At 39.4% G+C, this 27,956-nt stretch overlaps 1 protein-coding gene across 7 annotated transcripts; it reads right to left on the bottom strand.

The window, feature by feature from the left end:
- Positions 1-27: 27 nt before the first annotated feature.
- Positions 28-25,742, bottom strand: mid1 (midline 1). Of its 7 annotated transcripts, none has more exons than XM_067516500.1 (11): positions 25,625-25,742; positions 10,431-11,152; positions 8,716-8,775; positions 5,617-5,712; positions 4,924-5,031; positions 3,506-3,654; positions 3,281-3,408; positions 2,939-3,082; positions 1,863-2,024; positions 1,529-1,736; positions 28-1,153 (listed from the first exon to the last, which is right to left on the bottom strand). In XM_067516500.1, the coding sequence occupies exons 2-11, from the start codon at positions 11,094-11,096 to the stop codon at positions 805-807; spliced, it is 2,070 nt and encodes a 689-aa protein (XP_067372601.1). In that variant the 5' UTR covers positions 11,097-11,152; positions 25,625-25,742; the 3' UTR covers positions 28-804. The 7 variants fall into 7 exon arrangements, with proteins under 7 accessions (XP_067372601.1, XP_067372604.1, XP_067372605.1 ...); XM_067516503.1 differs by lacking the exon at positions 25,625-25,742 and adding an exon at positions 20,952-21,087; XM_067516504.1 differs by lacking the exon at positions 25,625-25,742 and adding an exon at positions 18,583-18,716.
- Positions 25,743-27,956: the final 2,214 nt, after the last annotated feature.

The raw sequence follows: 27,956 nt of genomic DNA, 5'->3' as shown, positions 1-27,956 counted from the left end.
TAAACAAGGAGAACAAGTCACACAAGATTAAATTAAATTACTTTTATTGTATCTTTCCAGAGATAAACTTAAAACAGTAATGCTGACACATCTGGAACTGCTACAAAGAGAAAATGAATAACATCATAATCCTAAACTGTAGCACAGTTTTTACAAATAATAAAGATTGGAAAATTGTTGAATTGACTGGTCTCAAATTAAAACTTCAAACTCTTGCCAACTACCTTTGCGTGATCCATTAAGTGCATCTTACAAAACAGTGACAAGGACACATTTGTGTTATGGTACAAGTGGCTTAGAAATGCAAAGGGCCTTTTCTTAAGTGACTTTTCAAAAGTGTCACATTTAAAATAGCATTTAATACAACCTTTCAAAAACATTAAAGTCAAAGAGTCTGCTTGTTGCTTGTACAAGATAAATCATCACCTTAGAAAAAAACAGGAGTAAAAAAAGTGTGTAATATAAACTTAGAAATAATAAGAAAACTGTAAATTCTATATCTTACCCAATATTTTTGTGAAGCAAAAATAGCAAACATTTAAACCACAAAGAGGAGTAATGTAAATAAATGTGCAAAGCAAAGAAATGCATTTACAAATTCTTGTAAATACTTTCTTAAATAATTCCAACTAGTTTCAGCATAGGCTTTATTAGGAAAGTAGACCCCGGCAATTAACCGCATCTTGTTTTGCTGCCATTTTTACTTTCTTACCAACTTTAAGGATGTGGTTATCACAGTCATAGAGGTGCAGGCAGTCTGATCTCTTTTTGTGGGTAGACAAAGAAAAGCCAGGACAGATTTTGTTAGTTGTTGTAGTCTGTTCCCTCTAAGTGATCTGGGATGGGGAGTCCAGTGAGGATTGTTAAACACCTGTTCCACACATTGAACACAGGACACACTGGTTGAGCAAAGGCAATGTCAAATGTATACAAGTGCTGAGAACCCACGGCATCGTAGAAAGACAAAGATCCAGAGTCATAGTCCAACAATACCCCAAGACGCCGCAGGTGGGGTGAAGGCTCAATGGGCACCTCTTTACTGTTGTGACGCACCACCCATGAGTTGTTGCAGCGAGACATAACCCAGGAGGCTGAGTTTTTACCCACCCATTCATGTTTTGGTGCTGACTTGTAGGCAATACCCACTGCAAACCTGCAAAACCAATGAAAAGCTAAATGAAATATAGTACATTGTAAATATAAAACAATTTTCATGATAGAATGAATGTAGCTATGAGTCTGCAGCCATGCTAATACCTCTGTAAGGTTATATATGTAGGCACAGTGAGCCAAATGTTAACGTCTGCATGCAAAGATACAATTTCAAACATAAACTAAATTATCTGACAAAAACATAGTTTAAGATGAAGAGTTACAATAATTCCTTCAGTAGAGAACATCAACGTGGAAATCAAGTTTTATAGGAGTCCACCCAATACTTGTTAATAAATTTTAGTCAGGGACAACCAACAGACCTACATTTCCATCCTAAAAAACATGTTACTAGTGTGGCTGGAAGTGATTTTACCATGTGCTTCCTCCTATTAGAGCCTCCCAGTAATGGCGGCCGCTGTCAATATAAACATTTCCCGTGACACCATAGCTACTGTGGCTGGAGAAACGATCCTGACTGTGGCTCTTCTTGGATGATGTCTCGTCCCTCTCCACTGTCAGGTTGTCATGGGACACCCTCAGCTTCCGATGAGCAGACTTTGAATCCAATTTGAACGGCTGGCCTCAAAAACAAAAAGCAGACAAGACCTTTGAAACTTGTTGAAATGCAGATTAATAAATTGCATTAAAATATGCAGGGATAATTAATAAATGAAGAGTAAATTTAATGTAGTAGTTACTGAACTTACTGTTTGTCTTGAGTTTCCCTGGTTCACTGCTGCGACTCCCAGCCTGGTTTATGGCTTTTACAATAAAGATGTACTTTGTGCCACACTGCAGTCCATGCACAGTGTAGTGATTTTGCTTGATGTTTGGTACAATCATCCAACTATCAGCAGAGCTACACAAACCTATAACCCAGAAAAACACAAAAATCATTGGCAAAGAATAAACCTATTTGTCTAGAAAACTCCAGAGCGTGTCCTTCAGTGTTTGAAATCAAGGAGTGAGACAATACACGTAATTGTATGAGCTGTTTAGTTTTGCCACTTTTGGGTCATCAAATGTAGTCGCATTACCACTTACTAAAGTGTCCTTGGGCACGGCTTAATCAGGCTTGTTGTTAGATTGTTTTTAGAGGAATCAATTCAAACAGTCTGCTACTTATTTCAGCCCCAGAGATAATACTGAGCCTATGATGTACATGTGGACATGAATCTGATCTGACTGAGCCATTATTATTCTCAATTTGTTGCCAGACACAGCAAAAAATGTAGAGTATTTTGAGTATTTGGTAATCAGCAAAAATAATGTATAACAGGTAAAAAACATTTATATCTAATAGTATGTATGGACACGCAAAAATTGCGTGCATGTAGAAGGAGGAATAATCTCATGAATAAAATCACCGAAAATTTAACTAGGACAGTTTCATCGCATCCAATTTAATATAATTTATGTGACATTGTATTACAGCAACTGGTACTGACTGAGCAAGTATATTTTACATTTGAATGTCCTCCAACAAGTCATTCTGCAGGCCAGATAAATGTGTAGCTAACGGGTTGGTTCTGAGCTTTGTGGGTGCAGCGTTTAAAAACTGGACCCATGCAGAACTATTTTGGTAACATCTCATTACCCGTAAGAGCCAGGATAGAACACTCAGAGCTCTCGGCTTCAACACAATGTTATGTTGGGATATTGTAACATAACTCTCAACCAAGTCATTTAGTGAAATCCCTTTAAAATCCCGACAGCATTTTCATGGTATCCACAACAAACATTACAGAGTACATTTACCAGAGAGCATTGCCTATAGACTTACTGACAACATTAGATTGGCTGGTGAAAATGGCATACTGAAGTTCATATGATACCACGGAAAACTCATCATCTGATGTCCAGTGAACTGTGATTGTGTCATACGAAGCTGTAGATAATTCCTCGCGGATTACTGGTTGACTTGGAGCTGCAATTAGAAGACAAAGGACAATAACGAAAGTTGAGTAGACTCTGCACAGTAGATTCTGCACTGAACAACATAATAACAAACTGAAAGACTTAGAATATGTTGCGGAGACCACTGATGGTAAATAATACCATTATTGAAGTTTAACTAGACTCATGTAAAATATTGTTGCTTTAAGTTGAACAACTTGTAACTTACCTGTCAGGTAATCCAAACTTTCTAGCATTTTCTTTTCCCTTGTAAAGTCCAAAGCAAAACTATCAAAAGTGTCATTCAGGTTAATTTCTGGTAACAGGATTTGAGAAGATGCTGTTGCCATGGATACTCTGTAATAAAGAGGTACATACAAGAGATTGTGACAGTTATGTACCCTGTATACTATATATTCTCTTTGATTGTATTGCATTTAGTTGTACATCTCACCTCTCACAGATACTTTTAGCCGTCTGAAGAAAGCGAGCATGGTCTGTCTCCTTGAGAGTTTGGTCAGCCTGTGATATGAGGGAAGAGGACCTCTCAATGCACTGCTTGCAGCTGGCTATCTGCTGGGCTAGCTTCCTTAGCCTCACAGACTGGGCAGAAAATAGGAAATGTTGATAGATGAAAGGCCTGGTAAGTAAACCAACTAGTGTACAACCTCGTGCACGAGGCACCAACACTACCAGGTGTTAGATTAGATTTCACAACCCCAATTAGAAAATCCTCCTGGGGAAAAATCTAATTTGCACCTTGGACAATTAGATTTGTAATACTTTCAAAACTGTGAGATACAACCTGCTCTATACACTACACTGGCACGAGAGGTGTATTTTCAAAACATTCCTCCTAACATCATCAGACCCTCTTCTGCCCCATATGTGCCTCACTGGCTTAGTGGCTAAGATCCACCTCAGAGCCTGACATGAGAGGAGTAAATAGTCCTCCTTCAGAGACGGTCATCGCAAGATGCAGGGATGATCTTATTGTATATTGACACTGAGCGTGGCACAGCATGGCACTAATTCTATAATGACATCCATCAGGGGAAAAGGAAAGGAAACTATTTAACATTCCCTTGCCCATTAATTGTATGGACAAGCATTCAGTTGTGCAGTTTGGTACTTACACATTAGTTTTGTTTTTAGTATAAGCAAATATACACGACAAAATAAGAGAATTTATCCAAAAAGGTCCCAGGACATGCCTGTAAATGTCTAAACTTCAGGGTCAGAAAAGGAGAATGGGCTATACATTCTAAATATGCTGAGAGGTCACAAAGCTTCCTCTAAACCACCACTGAATTGTACATCCCGCCTGTGCTGGCTGGGATCGCCCCTGCTCCCTCCAACTGAAAAACAAATACAGCTAGTGGATGAATGAGCAGAGATGATGGATAAGGGGAAGTCACAGAATGAAGACAACATTTATTCAATACTATAAATATACAATATACATTATATACAGTATGTAATATTTACTTTCAGAATTTGGTAGAAAACTTTAGAGAAGAGTACTAAAGATAGCAACATAAAGGTACCGGTCCTGTTTGCATTAAGTTGAATATGTTGAGGATGTTTTACTGCATATGACTTTAACTTCTCATTGCTAAGATGATAAAATGTGTTTGATCCTTTCAGAACTAAATAAATGTTCTTGCTCTAAATGCCCCAAATATTCAAAATACAAGGTTTTTACCAGACTGGCCAAACCGTGTTTTTACGGCCACAATCCGTTAACACGAGCATGCTCTGCAGATGAGTAAGAAACGAGCTTGTCAGCTGTGTAGAGAAGTAAACTTATCAAGACATGCAAGGTGAAACACAAACAAAGGTTATCGAGACACAAAAGGTGATAAACAGTACCTTTCCCTCCTTTATCTTTGTAGCGATGATTTGTCTTCTCTGCTGTATGATATTAATCAGCAGGTCACATTCTTCCAGCAGCTTGTTTTCTTGCCGCGATGCATTTACCTACACAGGACACATACACAGATAAGAGGATGTCAGTAACAGAAATGTAATTAATTCACAATTTGAACTCATTAGAACACGCGTTACTAAAAGCATGATAAATTCTATGCCAACCCTATGAGACAAACAATATTAGAGCTACAGTGGTAATCAGCTGACTGTCTACATTGTCTTTTTACCCTAAGCACATGCATCATCACAGTCATTGTAGTAAACATGCGGCACCCAGTGATTGCTTGTCTTTAACGAAGTGGCACTTTAATTTACCCAAATCAGCTTAATGATCTGTGGTAGTAACTGCATGGTGAGTTAAAATAATCAATCTTATTCATTATAGAATAAATATTTACCAGGTTACACATACTATAAATATTAGACTTACACTTGTTTTGAAAATACTCAATTTGCAGTAAACTGCTTACATTACAGAAATTGCTGATCTATAGTCTAATGAGCACTTAATCTTGTTGACATGATGAAAAGCCACTCTCAGATAGAGTAATTCATCATGAATTTAAGGAGTTGTTACCCATGAAATGCCACTGAACAGTCCCCACCTGAAAGGGAACAGATAAACAACCTTACCTCCACATGTTGGCAGGTTTGGATAAGTTTGCTCATCAGACTTTCCAACTCACTGGTCCTCTTGATTAGATTGCTGAGGTTGGAATCCAAGGCTTGCTGCAAAATAAAATTGAAAATATTTCATTCCACACAGCGTCCCCATCAAACTGTAAACAGCTGAATAAATCATGGAGGAGAGTTTTGTGAATGGGAACACAGGAGCCATATGTGGCTCTGGTGTAGCAAACTAAGGAGAGGATACACAAGGCTGCCACTGGATATGACTGGCTACATTTGGTTTCTGAGCAGTGTGGAGTCCCCCCTTCCAACCCCCCCAGTCCTCCCTGTGTGCCAAAGATCCCATCATACTGCCTGCTGAGGCCACAGAGCTTAGCAGAGCATCTGCCAGTGATTTGGACGACTAAACCCCGGCTGTGTTAATCACCGACTCAGATCAAAGGCTTATGTTTCAAACTTAATCTCTTGCTGTAATTGGGCAGCATGATGACTGAGATGGTTCAAAATGTCTTCTGTGCTATTCCTAATAAATGTTTTTTTTACAAACATGAATGTGTAATAACATTAAAAGAGTCCTACTGTATCAACAATTTGAATAAAAATAAAAGTGTAGTCGCACAAAAAATTATGAAAATGTAATGTAACTTCTTTTTTCTCATCTAAATTAGACCAAAACTAAAAAATATGTTTTATTAATCTATCTTTAAAAGTCTTCTACAATAAACAGAAATTTTTTTTCTTTTTATGGCCTAAAAAATACTGACAAACCCTTGCTATCCTAGAAATAACAGTACATTAGTATAATACTGCAGAATTGGGGTCTAAGTTTGTCTTGCAAAAAACATTTCACAAATATCTCAAGTTGTCTATGATTTTCTTCTATCAAATGAAACATAAATGTTCAAAGAAGAGAATTTAGAGCTAAGAGAGGTCTGGAAAAACTTAACACTGTAGCAAATAGTGGAGTGCTGTTTCCAGTTAGATGTTTCACATTGTGATTTTATAACGTGTGTGCATCAGCGAGTCCTAAAATAGCAGATGCTTTATTGTAGGGCTCTGAAAAATATGATTTATTTATACAGAGGAGAAGGTGATGAGAGCCATTTCAGATGCTGAGTTGCAGGTGAAGGTGAGCTGGGCTCACAACTTTTAAGACAAGCATCAAACTGATGGTGAATATTACCAAATCTATAAGCTGTAAAGTCATAATATTGTATTGTTGTTATGTTGTGAAAAAGTATCATAACATTACAATAAGCACCCACTCTCTCCCCCCCCCCCCCCCCCTACACACACACACACACACACACACACACACATTGAGGGGGGACCAACTGGAGGAGACCTAATGCATGAGAGACAGTGTGAGTTCACCCGTCTGCTTTTGTTGTCCTGGATTTCTCAGTCTGCCTAAAATATGGCTTCTCTTGCAACATTAATAACCTTTATGTGTTCAGACAGCTCTCCTTAATGGAGGTCTCTTTCCTAAAACCATTTGAAGCTGATGAGAGGAAAGAATAGCAGCTTCCTTTTGTATGTGAAAGCTTCTGGTCCTACACCTTTGCTTTGGCCATCCTCTCTTCCTTCCTCTCACAGGTCACTGTCAGGACTTGGGAGTTTTATCCTGTGTCAACATTAGAAATTCTATCCATTGTCAAAGGTTGTCACTTCATCCTGTGAACTCCACAGGTCCTGTTACACGTCTGTGATTTCTACTTTGTTGGAGGGAAGTTTAAGCTTTCATTGAATTTCACAAAAACACATCATACGAGAAAGAGCACTAGTTCAAATTACAGGACTGTTTCACAAACATAACGAAGAACTACAGCAACAAAGTTCACTAACTTAGATTGACACCATACTGTATATTGTCTAATGTGAGTTTACACATACTGTGGATTTTTCTTCCATAATTATATGAAATAGTTAATAATTCACAGTAAGAAAAACACAGGTGTAAAAAAGTCTTGTTTAAACATTTCAGGTTAAATTTTGCTGTTTATAAAAGATGTGGATAAATACTTCATATAATAATTTTACAAAAATTGCTATTTTGACTGCAACGACATGGCAGCACTGTGGATCAGTGATTAGGACCTCTCTGAGGGAAAACCTTGGGTCTGAGTTTCATTTCAAAAAGCACCAAGATAGCACATCTTTGTTGAGGCTGTATGTTCTCCATTTGTTTACACAGGTTTCTGTACACAGTTCAAAGCTATGCAACTCAAATTTGGATCAGAATTAAGACGTTGGTGTCGTGTTTTGTTTATATACAAGTTGTACACAGACTGGCAACCTGTTTTTTTGTGTTTGTTTTTCTCAACATGTTTATCCAGTGCATGTTAGGATATTGTTCGACCCCTCCTCTGACCCCAAATAGTAATAAATTGATATGAACTAAGTTATAACAGATACAGTATCAAGCTGGGATTATGTCACATAATGCCAAAACCAGACATAGGAAATGATTGCATTAGACATGCCGACACACACACAGTGTCCTTTTCAGTGGGAATTTCAGAGAAATGTGAGGCACTGTTGCTGTAAACATCTGTTTGGAAAAACCAACAGCTCTGAACAAGCTCAGCTGCCTGCCACCTGGGTGCTGCCCTGCGTGCCACGAGAAAAAAACATTTTCCTTTTCTCTAAGATTGGAATTGCTGTTTCCTCTGTCACTTGAGGCTTCTAACAATGCAGCTAGAAGCGTGTATTATGAGGTCAATGAGATACAAAAAGAAGGCATATGAGAGGAATATGTGCCACTGTAAAATTCAATCAAGTAACTGGAGATATTGTACTGTACAGCAGAGAAAACAAATCCTAGCTAGAATAAGAGTAAAAGAAGAATAAAGAATAAAATTCTCTTTTCATGTAAGTGAATTAATGTAACACCCTACTGTCTTTACCCACTTGAAAATGGGCTTATTAAAATAGAAAATAACAATACACTAAATAGTACGTACCAAACTTAACCAAGGCTCAATATGTTGGTTTTCTAATGATAGCTAAATGAATAAGAGTCCTTAAAAACATTCAGGTTTAGGCCGATCCATAACAGAAATCTGACCCTGAATGTGTAATCAAAGAAATGATGCTGATCACCTGGTCTGCCTCCTGGTGTGAAAGACCACGCCCCACACAGAGAAAGCGGCCAGCAGATCTCTGCACAATGACAGCATGATCAAACAAAGGAGACAGGTTAAGACTGGTCCTCTGACCCAGCTTGCAAAATGTTGCAAAAGATTGTTTGCTACCCAGTTTCACCGTGACCAAGAATTGTGAAACCCAGGAACGGACAAAAAAGGGTTTCAAGTGTTACTTGTGATACAGTAAACCTTTCTATTGTGAGTCATGCATGAACACTGTGAGTGTGAAAACAAGGAGTCTTTATTTCTAAGTCATGCAGTCTATGACATGCAATTGTCTGGGTAATCCTTAGGATGATCTTGCACAAACTTTGACAATTCGGCTCACTTATTAATTTTCACAATATGAAAGACGTTGTCACGCTGCCTTGTGTATGTCGAATGTTTTGAAATACTGTAATCACCAAAATGGCTGCATTGTAGTGGCAAAATTGAGCCTGTGAGGTTCGCATTTATTTATTTTTTTTGTCCTTTCGCCTTATCCCGAGAGTTCAGGGTCGCCACAGCGGATCATGATGGGAGCTAATTCACATCTTTAAAAGGCTGAATGCAAAGCCACCTTTTAATATGCTCCAGCTAACAGCATCTTCTCATACCTTACTGATTTCAGCCTATCTGATTAAAGTGAGCAATTCCACTTCACCTACAACTGTGAAGGCAGTCTCTAGCAATGGGTGTCGTAACATTTAAGACATTTAAGCCGAGTGAGAGACAGCTTACAAATCACTTCACTTCTATTCATCTGTACTGTATTAACACATCCATATTATACATTTCCTATGGCATTTCCTATTATTTTTGGTCTCAAAATATTTTACAGTATTATATTGTTCTGTTATTGTTAACAAATCCCAGGAAAATGCCCAAATTATTTCATTTCTACTGACTATATGCATCTTTAAAAACAAGTCATGAGTGCTTTGTTGTTAACAAACGGGACTAAATAGTGTATGTGTTGGGGTCTATTTTAAGTCATGAATACGCTGATGACAATTTACTATTTAGTTTATAGGAGAAAAACTTACAATGAACTACAAGGTCCATCTTCATTACAGTGACACACCACAATGGTGTAGCTCATTTATGTATTTTGGATCACAGCAGAAGACTGTCAAACCAGTAAATTTGATTTATCAGGATTTGGCTATTAATCATTGGTTTAGGTCTTTTCATGGGATTTAAGCGTATTTAGAAAGAAATTTATATATTCAAACAAAATGAAAATCTAATTGAGAAACAAAGTAATTTTGTATGGTAAGCACTTTCCATTTGCCTAAAAAATGGGTTTCACAGAAGGCAATCTTTTTTGACATAAAATTTTCAGTGAATTATTAGTATCCGCAATCGAGACCACCACATTTTTAAGTGGCACATTACTTTTACTTCACCAATTCAGGGTTTGCATTTTTAATAAATGATGTCAAAGGGTTTTGTTTTAGGCAGCAAAAAAGTGCAGTAGTTTGGTAAAATGGATCTTCAATACATTTACTAATAACAGGTGCAACTGTCAGGTAATGTTATTCATTATAAGAAAATCAAAAGATTTTAAACAGGTGTCCATGGAGATAAAATAAAGGGATAAAAAAGGATTGCTTTCATATATATATATATATATATATATATATATATATATATGCGCCAAAGCTTTCCTCAACCTAGATTGTTTCTTACCTTGAGTTTGTCATATCGATCACTGAGTGCTGCTACTTGGTGGTCTCGATGTCGGCCAACCAGTTTACACAAAGCACAGATCAACTGTTCATCTGTCACACAGTACATGTTGACCTTCTCGTCCTCATGTTCCAGACACATAAGCCCTCGCAGATGGGAGTCCAGCAAGGGTTCGATTAAACGGTGGCCCGTGAAAGGCTTCTTGTTTGGGTGCGTGGCCTTGAGACATTCTTCGCAGTATGACACCTCACATGTTACGCAGGTCTTCACAGCATCCTGTGGAGGGTCCTGCTCACAGAACTGACATTGCACCCTGTCACTGGGAGATGTCATGGCTTTGCTGTCAAGGGTGGCTCGCTCACGCCGAGTCTCGTTAGGAGAGTTGGGCCCACTTAGAGAAGCCTTCTGGTAACGGTCGATAATGTTCTGTAGGGTTACGTTGCGTTTGAGTCCGTCTAGACCCCTCTGGTTGAGAGTGATGACATAGCGACAGGTTGGGCACTGAAAGGCGGTGATGGACTGTATTGGCTCGCTCGGGGTGCAGTGAGAGATCAGGATACGATGTGCACAATTGAAACAAAGGCTATGAGCACAGGGCAAGAGCAGTGGGTCCTCAAAGAGCTCCAGACAGATTGGGCAGGTCAGCTCCGACTCCAGTGTTTCCATCTTCAGGCAAAACAAAGAGGGGAGGTCAGCGAAATCCAGGGAAGCTGATCAGCTATCTGTAAAGATGGTACAGAATTGAATTAGAAAGTTGTGGCTATAAAAAAATGTCAAGCTTGACAGGTTGTAAAGACTTATTGCGAAGGATTTTCATGTTTTAGTACATCATGTTGAGTTGAGCTAAAATTATCATCCAATTAGCCTGAAAGCTGAACAGCTGGACAGAAAACAAATCTATCTAAAAAAGCACCTATTAAAATAATTAACTGATCTAAAAGTATTTTTAATTCAACATTCAACATCTTACAGAATGTAAAGCAAAATTTTTCTTCGTACCGCATTTGGATTGTGAGAAACTTCAGCTTTTCTTTATCATATGTGCTGGCAAACAGGCTGTTGGTTGACCAAATCAAGTTATATGAAGCTCTATGGATTGAGTTTTATCATATGTTTTTTCACAGTTTGTTATGAACAAAACACACATCTTGCATATTCTATCTATATTATTTGGTACCTTGGATAATAAAAACTAAATTATTCATCTCTATGTTAAGCGAGTCTCATTTGGTTTCCATTCCGAACTCAAAACGAATATAAATATGATGTAAACCTATCCGATTATATCTGATTATGCAAATCAAGCAAATTAGAGAAATAAAATGAGCCAGCATAAGACTACTGGAACAGAAACACGTGTTTGCATATAATACATACATATACAAGATTTGTGCATGCTCTATTTGGCTGAACTTCGAGAATGTACCAGTGACTCATTTTAATTTGGCACAGGAAGAATCTTGCCTGTCCCCATGTGTGCTCTCTATACTGCAGACCGTAGGCCAGCAGGCCAGTGAGGACTGACAGCTCAGCCATGCAGAAGTGTATTGGCCTGCTTGCTGATTGCTGGGACTCCACACTATCACAGACACTAAGCCTTTGTTCCCGGACAGTCAGACACCCCAGCTGCGAGTGGACACACTGTGCTCACAGCGTCTCTCTATGTGAACTCTCTACCTCGACTCATTATGTGTGAAGAAGGCAAAAGCTCATTATCAGGACAGTTGGACACAAGTAGCCTTTTGAAGTTATGAGGATACAGACCTGGGCTTGTTCTTTCCATTCTTATTCAACTCTTCACAGACACTAAACCATCCCACAGTACTGTACAAGACAAGAGGTAATTGTTGCACTTCTCTCTAGTGCTGTGATGCATCTGTGGGCCTTTGTTTCTCTGCTATTATGTTCTTTGAAGACGAAGCATGAATGCAGGTGTCTAGAAGTTATTACTAAGGATTAAACACAACCTCTTCAACTATGCAAACCTCTAAGTATTAAACTAAATGTTTAAACATACAGTTTAGGCACAGATTTGAAACTTGGCATCTTATCATTTATTAACATTTAACTATTAAAGAAACAGGCTTTTAATGTAAAATCTCTATAATCTCTATAAATACAGTAAAGCCAAAGTCACCCTTATAAAGGAAATAAACAAAAGTACATTAAGCTCCTGAATTTGTTCCACAAGGCTTTGCTCTGAGACACACATCACAAAATCACATAGCAAAGCTACCAGCTACAACATAGCAGCTCCTGTCTTTGTGCAAGTCTCGTCAAACAGGTTAAGTTGTGAATTCAACCAGGGTGCCCTAAATACAAAACGAATAAAGAGCTTCGTATGACAAAACAATGCAAAGACACTAAACCTGTGATGTCACCATCCATGGTATAAAATGCCCAATAGTTACAAAAAGCTTGTAAAACAACACTGTGACAGCCCCAAGTACATTAGGCACTCCTAAAAGCTCACCCATTCATACACAGTTTACTTTACCCACCGATGGATTTCGCCCCACTTTGCACTGCCGAGACATTTCTGCTGAAGGAGAACTTCTGACCTGAATCATGAAAATGTATTTATGACAACAAATGCGCCCGCTATAACCCCCAGCATGCTGTGGAGATGGGCATCCGTCTTCACAGCCCCAGTAATCCTGCAGCAGAGCTGTCATCAACCAAGAGATTGAGCAAGAGGTAGCAAGCACAACAGGAAAAGTTGCCCGACAATTCCAGGAAAGCCAGCTCCACCTACAGCTGGAGTGCTGGCCAGCACTGGAAGAGAGAGGGAGAGCAGAAAAAAGCGTGGGACTGAGAGAGAGAGAGAGAGAGTGAAAGAGAGAGAGAGACAGAGGGAGTCAAAATCCGCAAATAAGCAGAGGCACAGGATTGTGCAGAGCCCCAGCCCAAGTCCTCACAGGCAGGTTACTGTCCTCTGTGCCCTGCCCATTCAGAAATTCAAAGCCTCAGGATCAGTTTCAAGTTCCTGTGTGACCATCCCTCTGCTTTTAGCAGCACAATGTTGTGGATTGGAACTTTTCTTGGCTATGCCACAGGGGACACGATGAAGCACAAACACAGACGAGGCAACTTGAGAGACAGCAAAACTTCATTGTAAATGGGGACAAGGGCCTGTGAGTCTCTTGGTATCCAACAAACAAAGTGAACTATACATCACAGCCTGTTGTCTGTTCCTTACTAACTGTAGTATGTCTTAATTAAACGAACTAAGTTACACTAAATGCTGTAAAACAAATGTAAAATAAAACAATACTCATCAGCTACATGGTAACTTTAAAAATTTTGATGGACAAGGATCAGCATGCGAGGAAATGTGGTGCTGGCCATGATGACCACATGTCAGGACACCAGTGCCTGTGGGCCTGCATTGAGTGCTCATGCTGACCCCCATTTACCACAACATTAACCAGGTGGCATTAGTGTGGTGCTTGATGTGCATCTGTCTACCTTCTTTTTTCCTGTTTAACTTCATAGGAGCAAAAGATGAAAGACACTTCGCTATATTCCCTAACAGACTAGAGTACATATAAAGACAGACACTACATAGCATCATCTGCTACTTCCAAGTCTGTCCCAGTTGGCTTTCATGTGGGAATCACAGAGGTACCATCTGCTTTCCATGTGCCTCTATTTCCAGACACACCCCTGCTGTGCTCCATTTTAATTCTCCTGTCATTCAAAAGGAGTCCCCTGAGTGACTACCCTCGCTGACAGACAGATACAAACCGTAAATATTAAAGACACGCTAAAGTTCAGACAAAGCGATGGGTGTGAGCTACATGGCTTGGGAAATGCACAAAGGTATGTGTCAGGCATTCCCCTAGTTCTGTAAAGTCTCCAGCTGGAAGGGAATTAAGCATCATCAGATCAGCTGGTGGAAGAGTTGAGTTAACCTGCTTTAGCAGAACCGAAAGAAAAGTTTAACAAATAACTTTAAACTTCTTCTTTTACGTCTTGTCTTTTGCTTAATTCTGTCTTTTTTTTTGAAAACATGTATTCACATGGACAAGTGTATTGCACCATCCTGACCTGTCAGGTGAGTTTGTGCAGCGGCTGGATAACCTACCTCAATACTGACAGATAGTATTTTTATGTGTTTCAATAGGACTATTGTTGCATTCAGAAGCTAATAATAATGAACAATAAAGATCAAAAAGCATAAATATAATGGCCAAAGGCATTTGTAGCTCCTTCACTACCAGTAACAACTTCTGAAACAAGAGTATGACAAAAGCCTGTATAAACCTAGAACATATAAAAACCGTGATCCCGCATACAATTATGCTCTCATATCACAAAACTAATACTTTAACAGCGTTTGCTATTACCAGAAAGTTTGTGATAGTTTCCTGCATAGAAATGTCTTTTTGGACAGTTTTGCATTTGCATTTCACTTTGTTAACGTTGTAGTTTATGTATTGCGCAGCAGAATTATGATTCAAGCTGCTTAGTGTGAACGATTAGCAGAAATGACTGAGGACTGTGTGGGTCTCAATGGAAGCACCTGAGTACTTAACATTTCAAGTTTTATTTGATTAGAAAGTAATGGGTCATTTAGAGGTGTAAAAACTACAATATCTCAGATAGGAAGACGATTTACTGCTCAAGCACTGTCTGATCCTTCTGGTTATGGTCTTTCACCACCGTTAGTAATGGCTCTGAACCACGTATTCAGCAACTGAAACGGTGTGATTGCTCTTTGTCTTCTTTCCTAGGGCAGACACCTAACATATTTATCTGTAATCCTGTCTACACAGCGTAGCTGTGACCAATGTGGCCTGTTGCTGCTCTGCAGCACCCAGCTCCACTGTGGCCCCCTCAGACCTAATGTGATTTACAGCTGTAGCTGCACCAGCCTCCTGATTAGACTGACGAATCTACCTGATATGCAGCTGTACAGATTACTGAGATTAGCGTCATGGAGCCTGGCCCTGACCAATTTCCATTATTACAGAGGGTAAGTTAATTACCAGTCCGAACACGTGGGTTACTGGGTGTAAAACTCCTCTGTCAGACAAGATTACATGTGCACTCGTGTGGCAAACTCGTGTTATTAGACATGAAATCGCAATAAAAGCAAGAGATTAATCAAATAAACTTTGAATTCAGATGCTTGAGCTTCTTTCCCCAGCGAGTAGTAATGTGTGATTAAATGAAGCTGCAGATTAAGAAACAGCTATGATCTATAATGTGCATGAGGCAGTTTGTAATGAATGGGTTTCTGAGAGGCAAACTAAGACCTGGAAAACTTTCAGTTAAAAAGTTCAGTTAGACATTTGGTTTTGCCTTTGCTTTCTCAGTATTCTTACTGTCTGTGCTGTACAGGTCATGGTGGTCACCAACAAAAGTTTCACCAAACCCTTATTTCCTCTCCGCGGCTTGGCAGGTGGCATCAGCGGGAAAACTTTGTCATTTCCACGACCACAGGAACTTTGCAGAAAGAGACTTTCCAAGCATGTGGCCGCTGCCTGCTGCTTACATGTCCACACAGAAGAAAAGTCCCAAAGGTCAAAACTACCGACGAGAATCATGCATTTCGTTTAAGTTTAAAACGCAGCCTACAAAACTGGTTTATTTTTCAGCAGCTGTATCGTGTGTGGAGAAGCAATTTGTAATCGGCACTGGACAAGAATGAGGTTTTTATTGCTGCGTGGGAAAACATTCAGAGAGCGACATCGTGTGGCTATTTTAAATAATACACTAAAACTCGAATTCAAATGTTACTTGTTAAAATGGTTCAAATTTAGTTTAGTGTGATTCCTCTATTGTTTTCTGTCTCGCCCAATTCTGCAAACGAATTATGGACAAAAATAAAAAAATTGCTGGTATTATTCGCACATCTGCCCTCCAAAACATTTCACCCCACCCTTTTTTAAAAACGTTGCTCTTTGTTAAGACCTGCAGATGTGTTGCTATGGTGACAGCTTGATATCTATTTGTCACACTATTGATCAAAGGCAGCGCACTCTATTGGGAAGATGAGGAACAAGATAAGTTACTAATTAATAGGAGAAAAGGCGACAGACCCTACTAGTATGTCCCAGTTTTACTCTTCATTAGCTCATGGAAAATAACTTTGTGGTGCTTTTATGGTATAAATCTGTCATAAACTGTGTCCAGAGCATACAGTATGTGCATATAGTAGTGAGAAATGTCTTTTTTCTTTTATCTTCTCAAATGAGTAAATGGTATTTTGTAGGTCACGAGGTTGCCAGACTATGGGTAAAAGGTTGGTTTTAATGCCCTTAATGCAGTGAAGCTCTTCGAGTAAAAGAAAACTTTTAAGGTGAGAAGAGGCAAAGATTAACCTGCTATAATTGTACACTCAGAAATAAACCAGCAAAGTACTCCAGAGTGATTGTTCTAAGAAATTATATTATTTTAAATAGCTAATGTAGAAGTACATGTTTAAGGAAATTGAACAAAGCATACAGTAAACTGCATAGCTCCTACTCCCACTCTCTTTGACACTTTTTAATCACGAAATTCCCCAAGACTATCTCACTTAGTCATCCTACCCCTCAAGTATTATCCACAGTTAGAAAGCAGGCAGGAATTTGTGAACAAAACAAGGCCAAACAACCTCTGCACTTGCACAGAGCCCTGCCTGGAGGCTTGGAAACATATGATGACACAGTGTTTTGGTTGCAAAACATAGAGGCACAGAGATATAAAAAACAGACAGAGTCAAGAATAACCTCCTGACTTACCCGCCACATGATTACGTCCATAAACAGGCAAGACAGGAAAGAGCCACCTTTAAATTCTGTAAAGCTGATCCACTGCAGTGGCCTGAACTTTCAGCAAAGTGCCTTACACTGCTGTCTGGGTGTTTTTAACTCTCTAACTTTGTTCTCTAAGCATACTGAAAACCAACAAGAGGATCAGAACTTTCTGCTTTTTTTCTCTCCTCTCACTGACTAGTATGCAAACATACCTATCCCATCTAGATACTGTGGGCTGCAAATTGTTGTATTAGCCAATCATACGAAGGGGGCCGAACCACTGGTTTGGTCTATCATTCTATCACTGGAAGCTATAACAGGAGTTTGCACACCCCAAAACCAGTCACTGCATACAAACACTGTCTTTCTCAATATTCACACAAATTGTGAACATGATATTCACAAGCGAGTTTTAACCATGTTCAGTCAAACTCTGAAGAGGCAGTGCCATCAGCATTTGTGCCATTTAGCAGTTGCCTGTGTCCATCAGCACAGACACCGATCATTAAAACCAAGTTAGATTGGGAACCTTAGCTTTTATCAATAATACTGTCGCAGCCGTTCCCAAAGCAATGGAATCAATAACACCCGTTTGTTTTTCCATGTGAACATATTCACTGAAATGGAAACACACAGGAATGTGCTGTGGTTGCGACAGCAACTTAGCTGACTCTTAGATAGTGTTGAAAGTTGTCTGAAATTGTTGGCATCTGTTCACCAGTCTTTGGCTGAAAGGAAAATGTTCCCAACACAAACATGTGCTGGCTGACACGACCAGCGTCCAGGCAGCGATGCTGATCACACAAAGTTTGATCAGATTCTCAGCTGATGTTTTGAGACCAAGGTCACAGTTTGACTATGAGGTTTGTAGGTTAAGGGCCATTGCCTGAGATGATTTTGTCAGTGACATCAAGTTAGTGTTTGTGGTACACTTTCTTTATGTAAAGCAAGTGTTTTTATTAAGTGATAAAACCAAAGCACATAAAGAATAGATGGACTTGGATCAGTAGCAATGCCGAACTCCTGCCAAGAGTTTTACTGTAGCCTGCAGGGTTCAATAATGTGTTAAAATGAAAGGTGCAAGCAATATAAAAAACTTAAGAGTCTATGGTATGTCGATCTGAAAAGTAACATCAACACATTATCTTGGTTATTTGCAAGAAACCCCATGCAAACAGGGGCATTTGGTATGATGAGCAATGTGGACCATCATGAAAAAAGAAAACAAAAAGACCCCAACTTCAACATCTTTTTACTTTTCTGTGAATCCAGAAACAATTTGCTGTATTTCTATATAAAGCAAAACAAGTTTTTCAGCAGCAAAAATTTTCAAATGTAACTCTGACAGGAGCTGAAGGAGACTTGTTCACCTTGTCACCCACTAAAAAAGAAGTTCCACCCATTACCTGTGAGCATCTTAGTCAGTCACACAGTCCATAGTGCAGGTAACAGACACAGAAACCCAGGAAGAGAACACTCAAAAGCCTCCTCTTAGCTCCTACTTTCTGTCCATGCTCTGGTCCTTCATCTGTCTTACTGCTATCTCTGAAATGCTACCCACACAGACTCTTCTGTAATCCTCTCTAAAGGAAGCCAAAACTGCTCCAAATGGTTCAACTAGGCATCGACTTCTCAGGCTTTTCCCTCTTTGTATTATTTCGTTGGCTGGGATCATTAACTTAGTCCCATGAGAACGTAAGGAGGTAAATAACCCTCCTCCTTTCTTTGGGAAGCTGTCAATCACAGCTAATGATGAGATGGTGAGGGGGTGCTTTTTAGCCACTAAGGAGGCTACACTGATTGGTCACCAGGGGAGAGAGGTGCTCTGCATGACAAATGGGAGCATTGGGATGGATGGCCCTGTGGAGATGCTCAGCTGAGGTTACATACTCATTTACAATAGACTTTTATGCAGCTCGTTCATTTACATGGCACTGAAAAGAAAATAAAGTCATGCAAATGAGTGATCGATAAAATGCCTATTTCACACTGTTGAATTCTACAAAATATCCCCCATGTTGTACATGACTAACTAAGTTAGAGTCAATGTGAATGATCACAAGATCTTTAAATGGCTCTTTGGTACAGTGCGGACACTCGTTGGCAGACCGGGAGGGAAGCATAAAGCTTCCGTTGCCATGACAGTGTGGCAAAAGCAGCGATGCATCCTGGTGGTTGAGCCAAATGCCACTCTAATCTTTTCATTGGCAAACCTTCAGCTCTCTTCACAGCTTGTTTGTTTCTTAGTCAAGCCTACTGCTGTCTGTCACTCTCCAGTTCCTTCCAACATCCCATGCCAATCTAAAGTCTGCTGCATTTTGTAAGGAAAAGAAACGTGTAAAAGCGCTGTTAGCAGGACAACAATACCCGAGAGGGGTCACTCTGCTCCCAGTGAACAAAACTAAACTCTTAGGCTTACAAGTAAAGACAGACAACACGCAAATTAGCCATGACTTCCAGGGTGACTCCATTGCTTCTTTCACACTGCACACATTAGTGACACACTAATGGATTTGTAAACAGCACAGGAAAATACATTTTCTATGAAAAAGACGTGGAAACACACAAACAATGCTACGGTACATTATTCCCACATCAATCTACACTTGTAGACCACCTCTCTAGTATTTTTCGGCAGTGAGACAATCCACCAGAAAAGTGTGAATGCCCCTGCACAAGGCCACACAGCTGTGTGGATCCATAAACTGTCAGTGAAATAATGACTTTGCTTCATCGACATGCATTGAAGCATCACACTGACATTTGAGGCCAGTCCTTTTTAAATGTGAAAAATGGTTTATCCAAAGTCACGCCCCTTCTGAACTGTAATAAACATTAAGTGGAAAAAATGTCTGTTTCTGTTTTAGCCATTCGTAAAAAAAGAACAGTTGTCTAGGCTGCGGTTTTAGCAACTGTCCCCACCTCATCTACTCAAAGTCCAACTTGAGCCTTGGTCCAGGGTAACACACACAGTTTCTGTGATTTTTATCCTAGCAAAGCAAGAAGGAACATTTTTGTATATAACAACATAGCCTCCAAAGACCTGAACAACGTACAATTAGCTGAAACTTCTATTGAAATCTTTGCCGCTCATTATGTCATAATATAGCAACATTTACAAAATTGAGAAGCAAAAACACTTATTTTTGTTTACATGTATTTATGTAAATGGAAATCAAGATGTTGACAATCTTGGTATAATCCTGGTTCAATTACCTCCCGAAAATATATTGCATTATATATTCCCTTATCATTGAGTAACAGCACTGTCTGAATAATTATTCAAAACAAATGAACATTCATCGTCACTAAATAAGGCCACTTTCTGCCTAAGGCAGTTCTGTTAGTGGTAGTTGGCACATCAAGCTGTATTAATAGGGAACCTGAAGGGGGCCAATAAAGCCCTCCTGAAAAATAAGATAAGATGTTACATAAACTTTGATGGGTAAAGAAGACATAAGCTTTCTCTTAGGGAGCAGCAGTTATCTTCTAGCTCCGTCATCATGCTACAAGGTTTTGCTCAACCTTGGTTCTCAGCCAGTAGCAAGTGCACGCTAATGTTTGCACTGAACAAAGAAGTCTGTATGAAAGGTGTCCAAATCCACATCATGCACAAAAGAAAGTAGCAAGGAAATAAATGTATAATGGACAGAAATCTTATTAAATCCACAGACAAAATAGGAAAAGAAAAAAGAACAGAATAAAGCAAATCACCACAACTTTTCTATTGGAATCAGCAGTCAAAACATCTAGAGGCAAAGCAAGCTTGACTTACATGCTGTGGTCTAGGGTGCTGCTATAAAACAAAGATTCAACTCCGACTGATGTCTCAGCTTTCTTTTAGCAGCACATGGATGAGAGGCTAAACAAAACATACAGTAGCATGGTGGCTAGTCTTTTTCCACCCTCCCTCCCTCATTGCAAGAGCTCCCCACCCTGCCCCAGCCTCAGCCGTGTGCTCACTGGGCAATAAACATGCCCAGGAAGTGGTGCATCCACTGGGTCATTTCATGGATACTGTGTCTGCATGCTCGTTTCTCCCCCTCCTCTCTGAGGTTGAGCTCTTGCTCTTGGCTCCCCACCCTCTTAGCAATAAGACAAAGGGGGAACAAATGGAGAGACAAAGGGGGTTGCACCAACCTTGGAGACCACGTTTTGATGAGTTTCTGACTTCACAACCAGGCCCTGAACAGATGGGATCAGTCTCCAGGGCTGTGCTGCATCACTGCATTTATTACACAGCTCTATACATCCTCACAATAGATCTATTCTGCTGCTCACTGAACAGTAGTGATCAGATCATAGACCACTTACAAGTGCAAGGCAACACAAAACAGAAAATCACATTGTGTTTGCCATTAAGTCTGAGGGCACATGCCCAATTGAGTAAGCACATGCTTTGGCATCAAGTTTGTTTTTTGAAAACAAACCCTAATTTTAGCAGTAATAATTGTTTTTCCAACTAGGACATTGCACAAACAAAAACAAAAAAGGAAAAAACAAAGGCACTCATCATTTTGCCAATAAACAAAAAGATGAAAGCATAGCCAGCTCCCATCATGGCAAAGGTTCAAGATTTTAATTGCTTTTATCCCAAAGGCATACTGCTCATAACTAAGCAACATACAATCAATCCAAACATCAACCATATAAACGAACACCTTAGAATTAACCCTTAGATGCATAATTGGGTCAAAAATGACCCGGTGAAGTCGTTTTCCTGCAATATCGTTGTAATGAAAAGTTATCATTTCATAGTTCAGCTATTTCTCAAAAAACATGCTTCGACATCATGCCACTGAAATCTTAAATCTACCATTTTTCAAAATTGTAGTTTTTGTATTACTACCCCAAGCTTCTATAGGTGGGTGAAAAATGAGCCGCATTCATTTCCTATGGAATTTCATGGAAACCTCAGATTCTTTGACTGTCAGGAATATATATTCTGTGGACCCCAGAGACGATAACACATACTCTTTCACACAGTAGTCATGAAGGACAAGCACACACATTTCTGAGGTAAAAAAAAAAAATGAAGCTAACATTAGAGTATGTACTGTGTGTGTGTAATTCATGACTTTTGCGTGAACCATGCATCCATCATCAAATCTGCCTCACATTTTATAGTTTGTAATACTAGCTAGCTAACATTACTGTGCATGTGTGTGTGTGTGTTTGCATGTGTGTGTGTGTGTGTGTGTGTGTGTGTGTGTGCGTGCGTGCGTGCATTTATTTATATACTGTAGCTACATATTGATCAATGGTTTGCTTGTCGTTCAAAACATTCAAGTAACAAAGATGGCATCAGTGATGCGACAAGAAGGCAAGAGAGTCACACACACAAACACACATATACACTCTCTCAAACAGGGCGTGGGACAATACTACAAATTACATGGCCGTAGCCCAGTTGGTGAAGCAGTTGTCCACTGTGGTTCAATTCCCGGACCCTCCTGGCAATGTGTCAAAGTGTCCTTGGGCAAGACACTGAACCCCAAGTTGTTGAAATGAGAAATAAATTATTCTCATGTGACCAAAATTATAATAAAAATGATTATTTTTGCTAAAATGACAAAAGTGCCATAAAAAAACATTGATTCAAAAACGGGACATTTTTGACCCCCTTATGGAAGAGTGTAGGTTCCAGTCACTCGTACATTTAAGGGTTAACACAAGTGAAATATTAGAGAAAATGTCCCCGTTTTAATTGTTGAAGCTATTGATCACAGTCATCCCAGGTAGAAACTGTGTACACAGTAGCTGTCTATACACTAAGAATTAATTGGGAGAGCATATAGGACCTTTTTGGACATTGACCTGAAATTGATTTGTTTCCTCTGAGCATGCTGCGGCTTTGTTGGTGCTGTACGAATGATCTTGCCACCAGAATCAATTGTCAGTCGGTTCTTCTGTTGAGGCCTAGCAAACAAATAAAAGCTGTGATCCTAACTGGTGTGATAGATTTTAGAATGAAAGACTCTGACATTTTTTACAGATTAGTCATTTTAAGGCACACTGCCTCAAATACATTTTTGGTAACGTTTAAATGCATATCCCACAATCCTGTATGACTACTCTTCTCAATGGAATGATTAACATGAAGTTAAAAAAATGACAGTGAAACTTTTAAACATCAGTTGCCAAGAAAATCAACTATTCTTTGTGGTTGAAACCAATACAATGAAAAATTGGGTTGTCTTTTGTTTTATTATTGGAATCAAACAGTGGAGGAGTTTAGGGGAAGTAAGGTCATGTGTTATGTTTGGTCCACACCACAGTCTCATTGCCTGAATTATGTCTTGTTTTGTTTTTTTTTTTCTGGAAAATAAATGTCTTTTGAAAGGGTGTGGTGTACGCCTGCTGCATTCTTTGCTGCTTGGAAAAGTCTGTAATTGCTTCCAGCTTCTGAGGGATCAAATGCAGAAACTAATGTCACATCTTTATCACAAATCGTCCTTTAACACTAAATTTGTCTTCACTGAGATGGTGACAGTGGAGCACTCATCCACCCTCACATCTGCTAAAGTAACTCCACCCAAAACCCAGCCCCCAATTGCAGAGTGTTTTTTTTTTTTTTTTGAGCAGCAGCAGCATTTAAAGTCACTACAGTGCCAATTTAAGACAGGCAGGTAAAAGCTATCATGAAGAGGTTTAAGACCTACACTGTTCTTTCTCCCTGTAGTGAGGGAAGCTCACTACAGGGAGTCACTACACCTACACCTCTGTGTTTAAACGTCCTACACCAAGAAATGTTGGGGGAGTCTGAACATCTGTTGTGGTGTGCTGTGTTCATGTGTCCAAGGAGATTGTCAGAGCCAAAGGCGTGAAGCCCAGCTGCTGGGATCTGGGTCAGCTGCATCCGGGCTGAGGGATGTTTTTGAAAAATCTATCTGATCAGGATGAACTGCTTTTGACAGTGTTGTTATTGTTGCAGTCAGAACTATCAGTAGTATCCACAATATTATAAAGTCCCATACTTTTGATGCAAGAGGTCTGTCAATATGATCAGTGGTTTGGGTGGTCACCTTGTCTTAGTGTGTCCCTGCAAAATATTTTCCCTTCAAATCTGGGTGTCAACAAAGCAGTTGTGCAGCAAGATTGAGGAATGCAACATTTAAAATTGTATTTCCAACAGCAGTATTTGTATTTCCAATACAAGAATACGGAAAATGCCTGAGCTGATCAGAGGGGTGAGTCCACACACACACACAAATTTACTCGCACACACTGGTGAACCCTGTTTCCATGTTGGCTCTGACATTGAGACTGAACGAGCCTCGGCTCTTGCCCTGTCACAACAAGGAGGCCCAGAGCTCTTACAGCTGCTAATGGAGCTGGCACTGCTGAGCTGATGGAGACAGTTTTGTTTATCATTTGGAACCAAGAACGAAGAAACAGACCTATGTAATCACAGCAAGAGGTGGATTTAAAATAAAGGTTCAAAAAAATCTCCACTCACGGAGGTAAAATTACATGCAAATGAACAATCTTCTCTGGACAGTTTATGGAAAAATAGGTCATTGAATGAGTATAGTTCACAAAAGATTGATAGCAAGAAACAAAACTGTAGTTTCGAACTGTTAAAACTGAAGGAATGAGGGCATTTCATTGCAATAGCAGAACCAGATGCTTGCATGAAGGAAAGTACTGAAAACCAAAATGAATTCGCCAGAGTTCCCTATCCACAGTTATTTGGCACAATTACACATTCTCTTCTGTCTTACAACAACATCACATTGTTTTAGTTCTCCCCAAAATAAAAGTTACAAGGAGAGCAATGCCACCCATTGAAAACCATAAGCTGTCTTGTAAACATAAGCTGAACATACTGGACAACGAAAGAATCATGACAAATAGTTCCTTGTACGCAGGAAATGTTTCATATTTTGTCAGTTCAATAATGTGCCAGCAGTTGTTTTATTAGGAAGTTGATATCTCCGAAGGATTTAATTGTCAGCAGATGTTTTGCATGTGCAAACAAGACTGAACCTGCTGTAAAGACAGCATATGTGGCTCTGCCTCCAAATGAACTTTCGTATAAGAAACACAAACAAAACACCTTTAATGTCATACACATAGAGAAAAATGCAGTGCTTCCTGACTTGCAAACCTGGTTCTTCATTCCTGTGCATCCATGTATGTGTGTGTTTACTGCAATTTGTAGATTTGCATGGGACAAGCCAGCATTACTGTATAATTATTAAAAGTCTATTTGAAGAAGACTTCAACTTTGGTAAAACTTTTATCAGGCTGAACTGCATGTGCAAGGATTTAAGTAATTCTAGTCACATTTTCTAACTCAACACAAACGTGCTGGCCAATTGTTCCACCTCTCAGCCTGGGATGATTACCATTTCCACTTAGTCTAACAAAAAACCAAATATAGACCTAGAACAAATTAAACTCCCTTAACCAAATACCACTAAACATTTCTTTATCAGATCTTACCTGCTTCCCCATGGCTGCAGTGTTACGTGTTTGTCCCTGATGAATAAAAACAACTGATACTTCCCCTAAGGTAAAACGGGCAGACTACAGGAGGTTGAAGGTGTTCGGTCTACATGTACTATACACTCCCCTTCTTTGGGGTGTGTACACATGCATACCTCACTGAAACACTCTGTTTCTCATCTGCTCTACAGGTTTACACAAGAACATGCAAAGCTCCTGAGAAGAATCTTTAAGCCCTTTGCCGAGTGGCATGAAATGTAATAAAAGTGGAAGACATTCATAAATAAATTGGTCAAAAGTGCTTTCATACAGGTAAAGAGGGAAAAAAGGCAAACATGTGTGTCTACACTTGGACATGGGAGTGATCAGCATTGGATAATAGGGATAAAGTGCTTTTTCTTCATTGCCTCAGGCAGCGCCATTACAAGCTAAGAAAAATGGGGCTCAAGCTTAAGAATCCACGGCAGCCTTCAGGCGGATAGCAGCAAAAAAAATCTTGCTATTAAGCAACAGAGAATTGGTTTTCTCCACCCTAATGAGAAATCATCCTTTTAGATAGATGAGTCAGTGTGAAAGCACAGTTCCAATTCTTGCAATAATGAGATCATATTTGAGGAATTGGGTGTGTGGAAAAAGTCATGGTAGCCAAAATGTTCTGAAAAACCTTCATCTTATCTTGATAAAAATGTCCTTTTCAAATCTTAACAAAAAAAAAAAATCTATATATTAGTATTAATATTATATACATATAAACAACGGTGCTTTACGGCTGTAATGCTGGTCACAGAAAAAGCATATGGATGAAAAACAGACCTATTTTTCCTAAATAAAAAGTATTTTAAAATGACTTCTTGTGTGGCCAAAGTATGACCAAGGTTCACATACACTATATACAAAAATGGAAGATGGATTCTAAAGTTCTGAAAGGTGACACATAGGTTAATAAACTCTGGCTTAAGTGGGTTCTTTGGAATCAGAGAAACCAGAGTTTTAAATAAATGTGCACTATAACGTGGTGATTGTGTACAAATGTTACTGGGGCAAATTCCTGCAAATGATGTGGTACTTAAACTACACACTAGGTAAACACCTAAGACAACCAGACATCCTCTATAACCTTGATTTTGAAAGCAGTGTTGCCGGTTAGCTACACTCCACTAAACCTAAAAGGCATATTCATCAAACTGTTACTGGCCTGCTATAATCTCTCACGTGTCACTGATGTAAACGACCCACATGCTACAGAAACATTAGTGGTGCTTTGTGAGATGAAACCACTGTAGAAACGCACAGCAGAACAGGTAATTCTGAAATATGCTGGTGACCAAGGTGTCATAGAAGTACTGTACCTTAGGGTCAAACGCAGGCAGGGGCTTGTCAACATTCCATCTGCTGAGGCTTCCAATTGGTCAAACCTGATTGGTGAGTTGATAGAGACCATTGCTCTAAACGAATACAAAGCAGATGAGCTGCGAATAAGTGGATATATTTAATTTTCTCCTCTACAGTTGCCACATTTCAAATTTAGCCTTTAACTCCTTTCTCTTCCACTGCAGCCATCTTCTGACCAGCACTTTATTACTTCCACTCTCTTCCTGTGACAAAGTGGAAGTTATGAAAGGTGACAAAGTTTATAGGAATTCAAACCCCTGTGCTTCAAACTTGTTTTTGCTGCAGAGGATTAAGTTTGAACAGTTATTTTTGTGGATTTAGAAGTTTCGAAGAAGTCCATTGAAGTTTCATAAGAAACCATTTGAAATTGACTCTGGAGTCCATCCACTGAATTGTTCTGATTTGGCTTAAAGAACTGAAAGAATATATCCTCAACAATCACCTGTCTACTGGGACAAATCAGTGTGTGAGAGGTTTGGTTCATTATGCTAATGCAGGAGTAGTTTGACTTGTGTTTTGAGCATCCAAGCAGCCTAAATTGTAGACGAAAGGTCGCAGGAGACAAAAGGTGCCATAGAAACAATCTCTGTAAATTTTTTTCATCATAGTTTACCACAGGTTTCAGGTTCCAGGTGTCTGTCTACAAAAAACCGGGAGGGAAAACATTTGGGGATTTGAAGGATTTTTTTACTCGCCAGTTAATGTGGGATAATTATACAGTGCCTTATCATGCTTTTGAACATAATAGAGTTTGATGACTTCAGCAAATTTTCAGCTTATCCAACCCCCAACATCAGCCTCAGCAAATGTCTGATCAGCTACAGTGGGTTAAGTAAAAAGTTTTGCTTGGTAGATATTTGAAACACGAGATGGATCAACCCATGTGAGAACCTAGAGCGTCGCAGGAACTATTGTTATAAGGAAACAGAGTCCAGAA

Source organism: Channa argus, chromosome 9 (genome assembly GCF_033026475.1).
Source record: "Channa argus isolate prfri chromosome 9, Channa argus male v1.0, whole genome shotgun sequence".
In the NCBI taxonomy this organism is placed as follows: domain Eukaryota; kingdom Metazoa; phylum Chordata; class Actinopteri; order Anabantiformes; family Channidae; genus Channa; species Channa argus.
The sequence above is the reverse complement of the archived record's forward strand: the minus strand, read 5'-3'. Positions and strand labels throughout refer to the sequence as shown.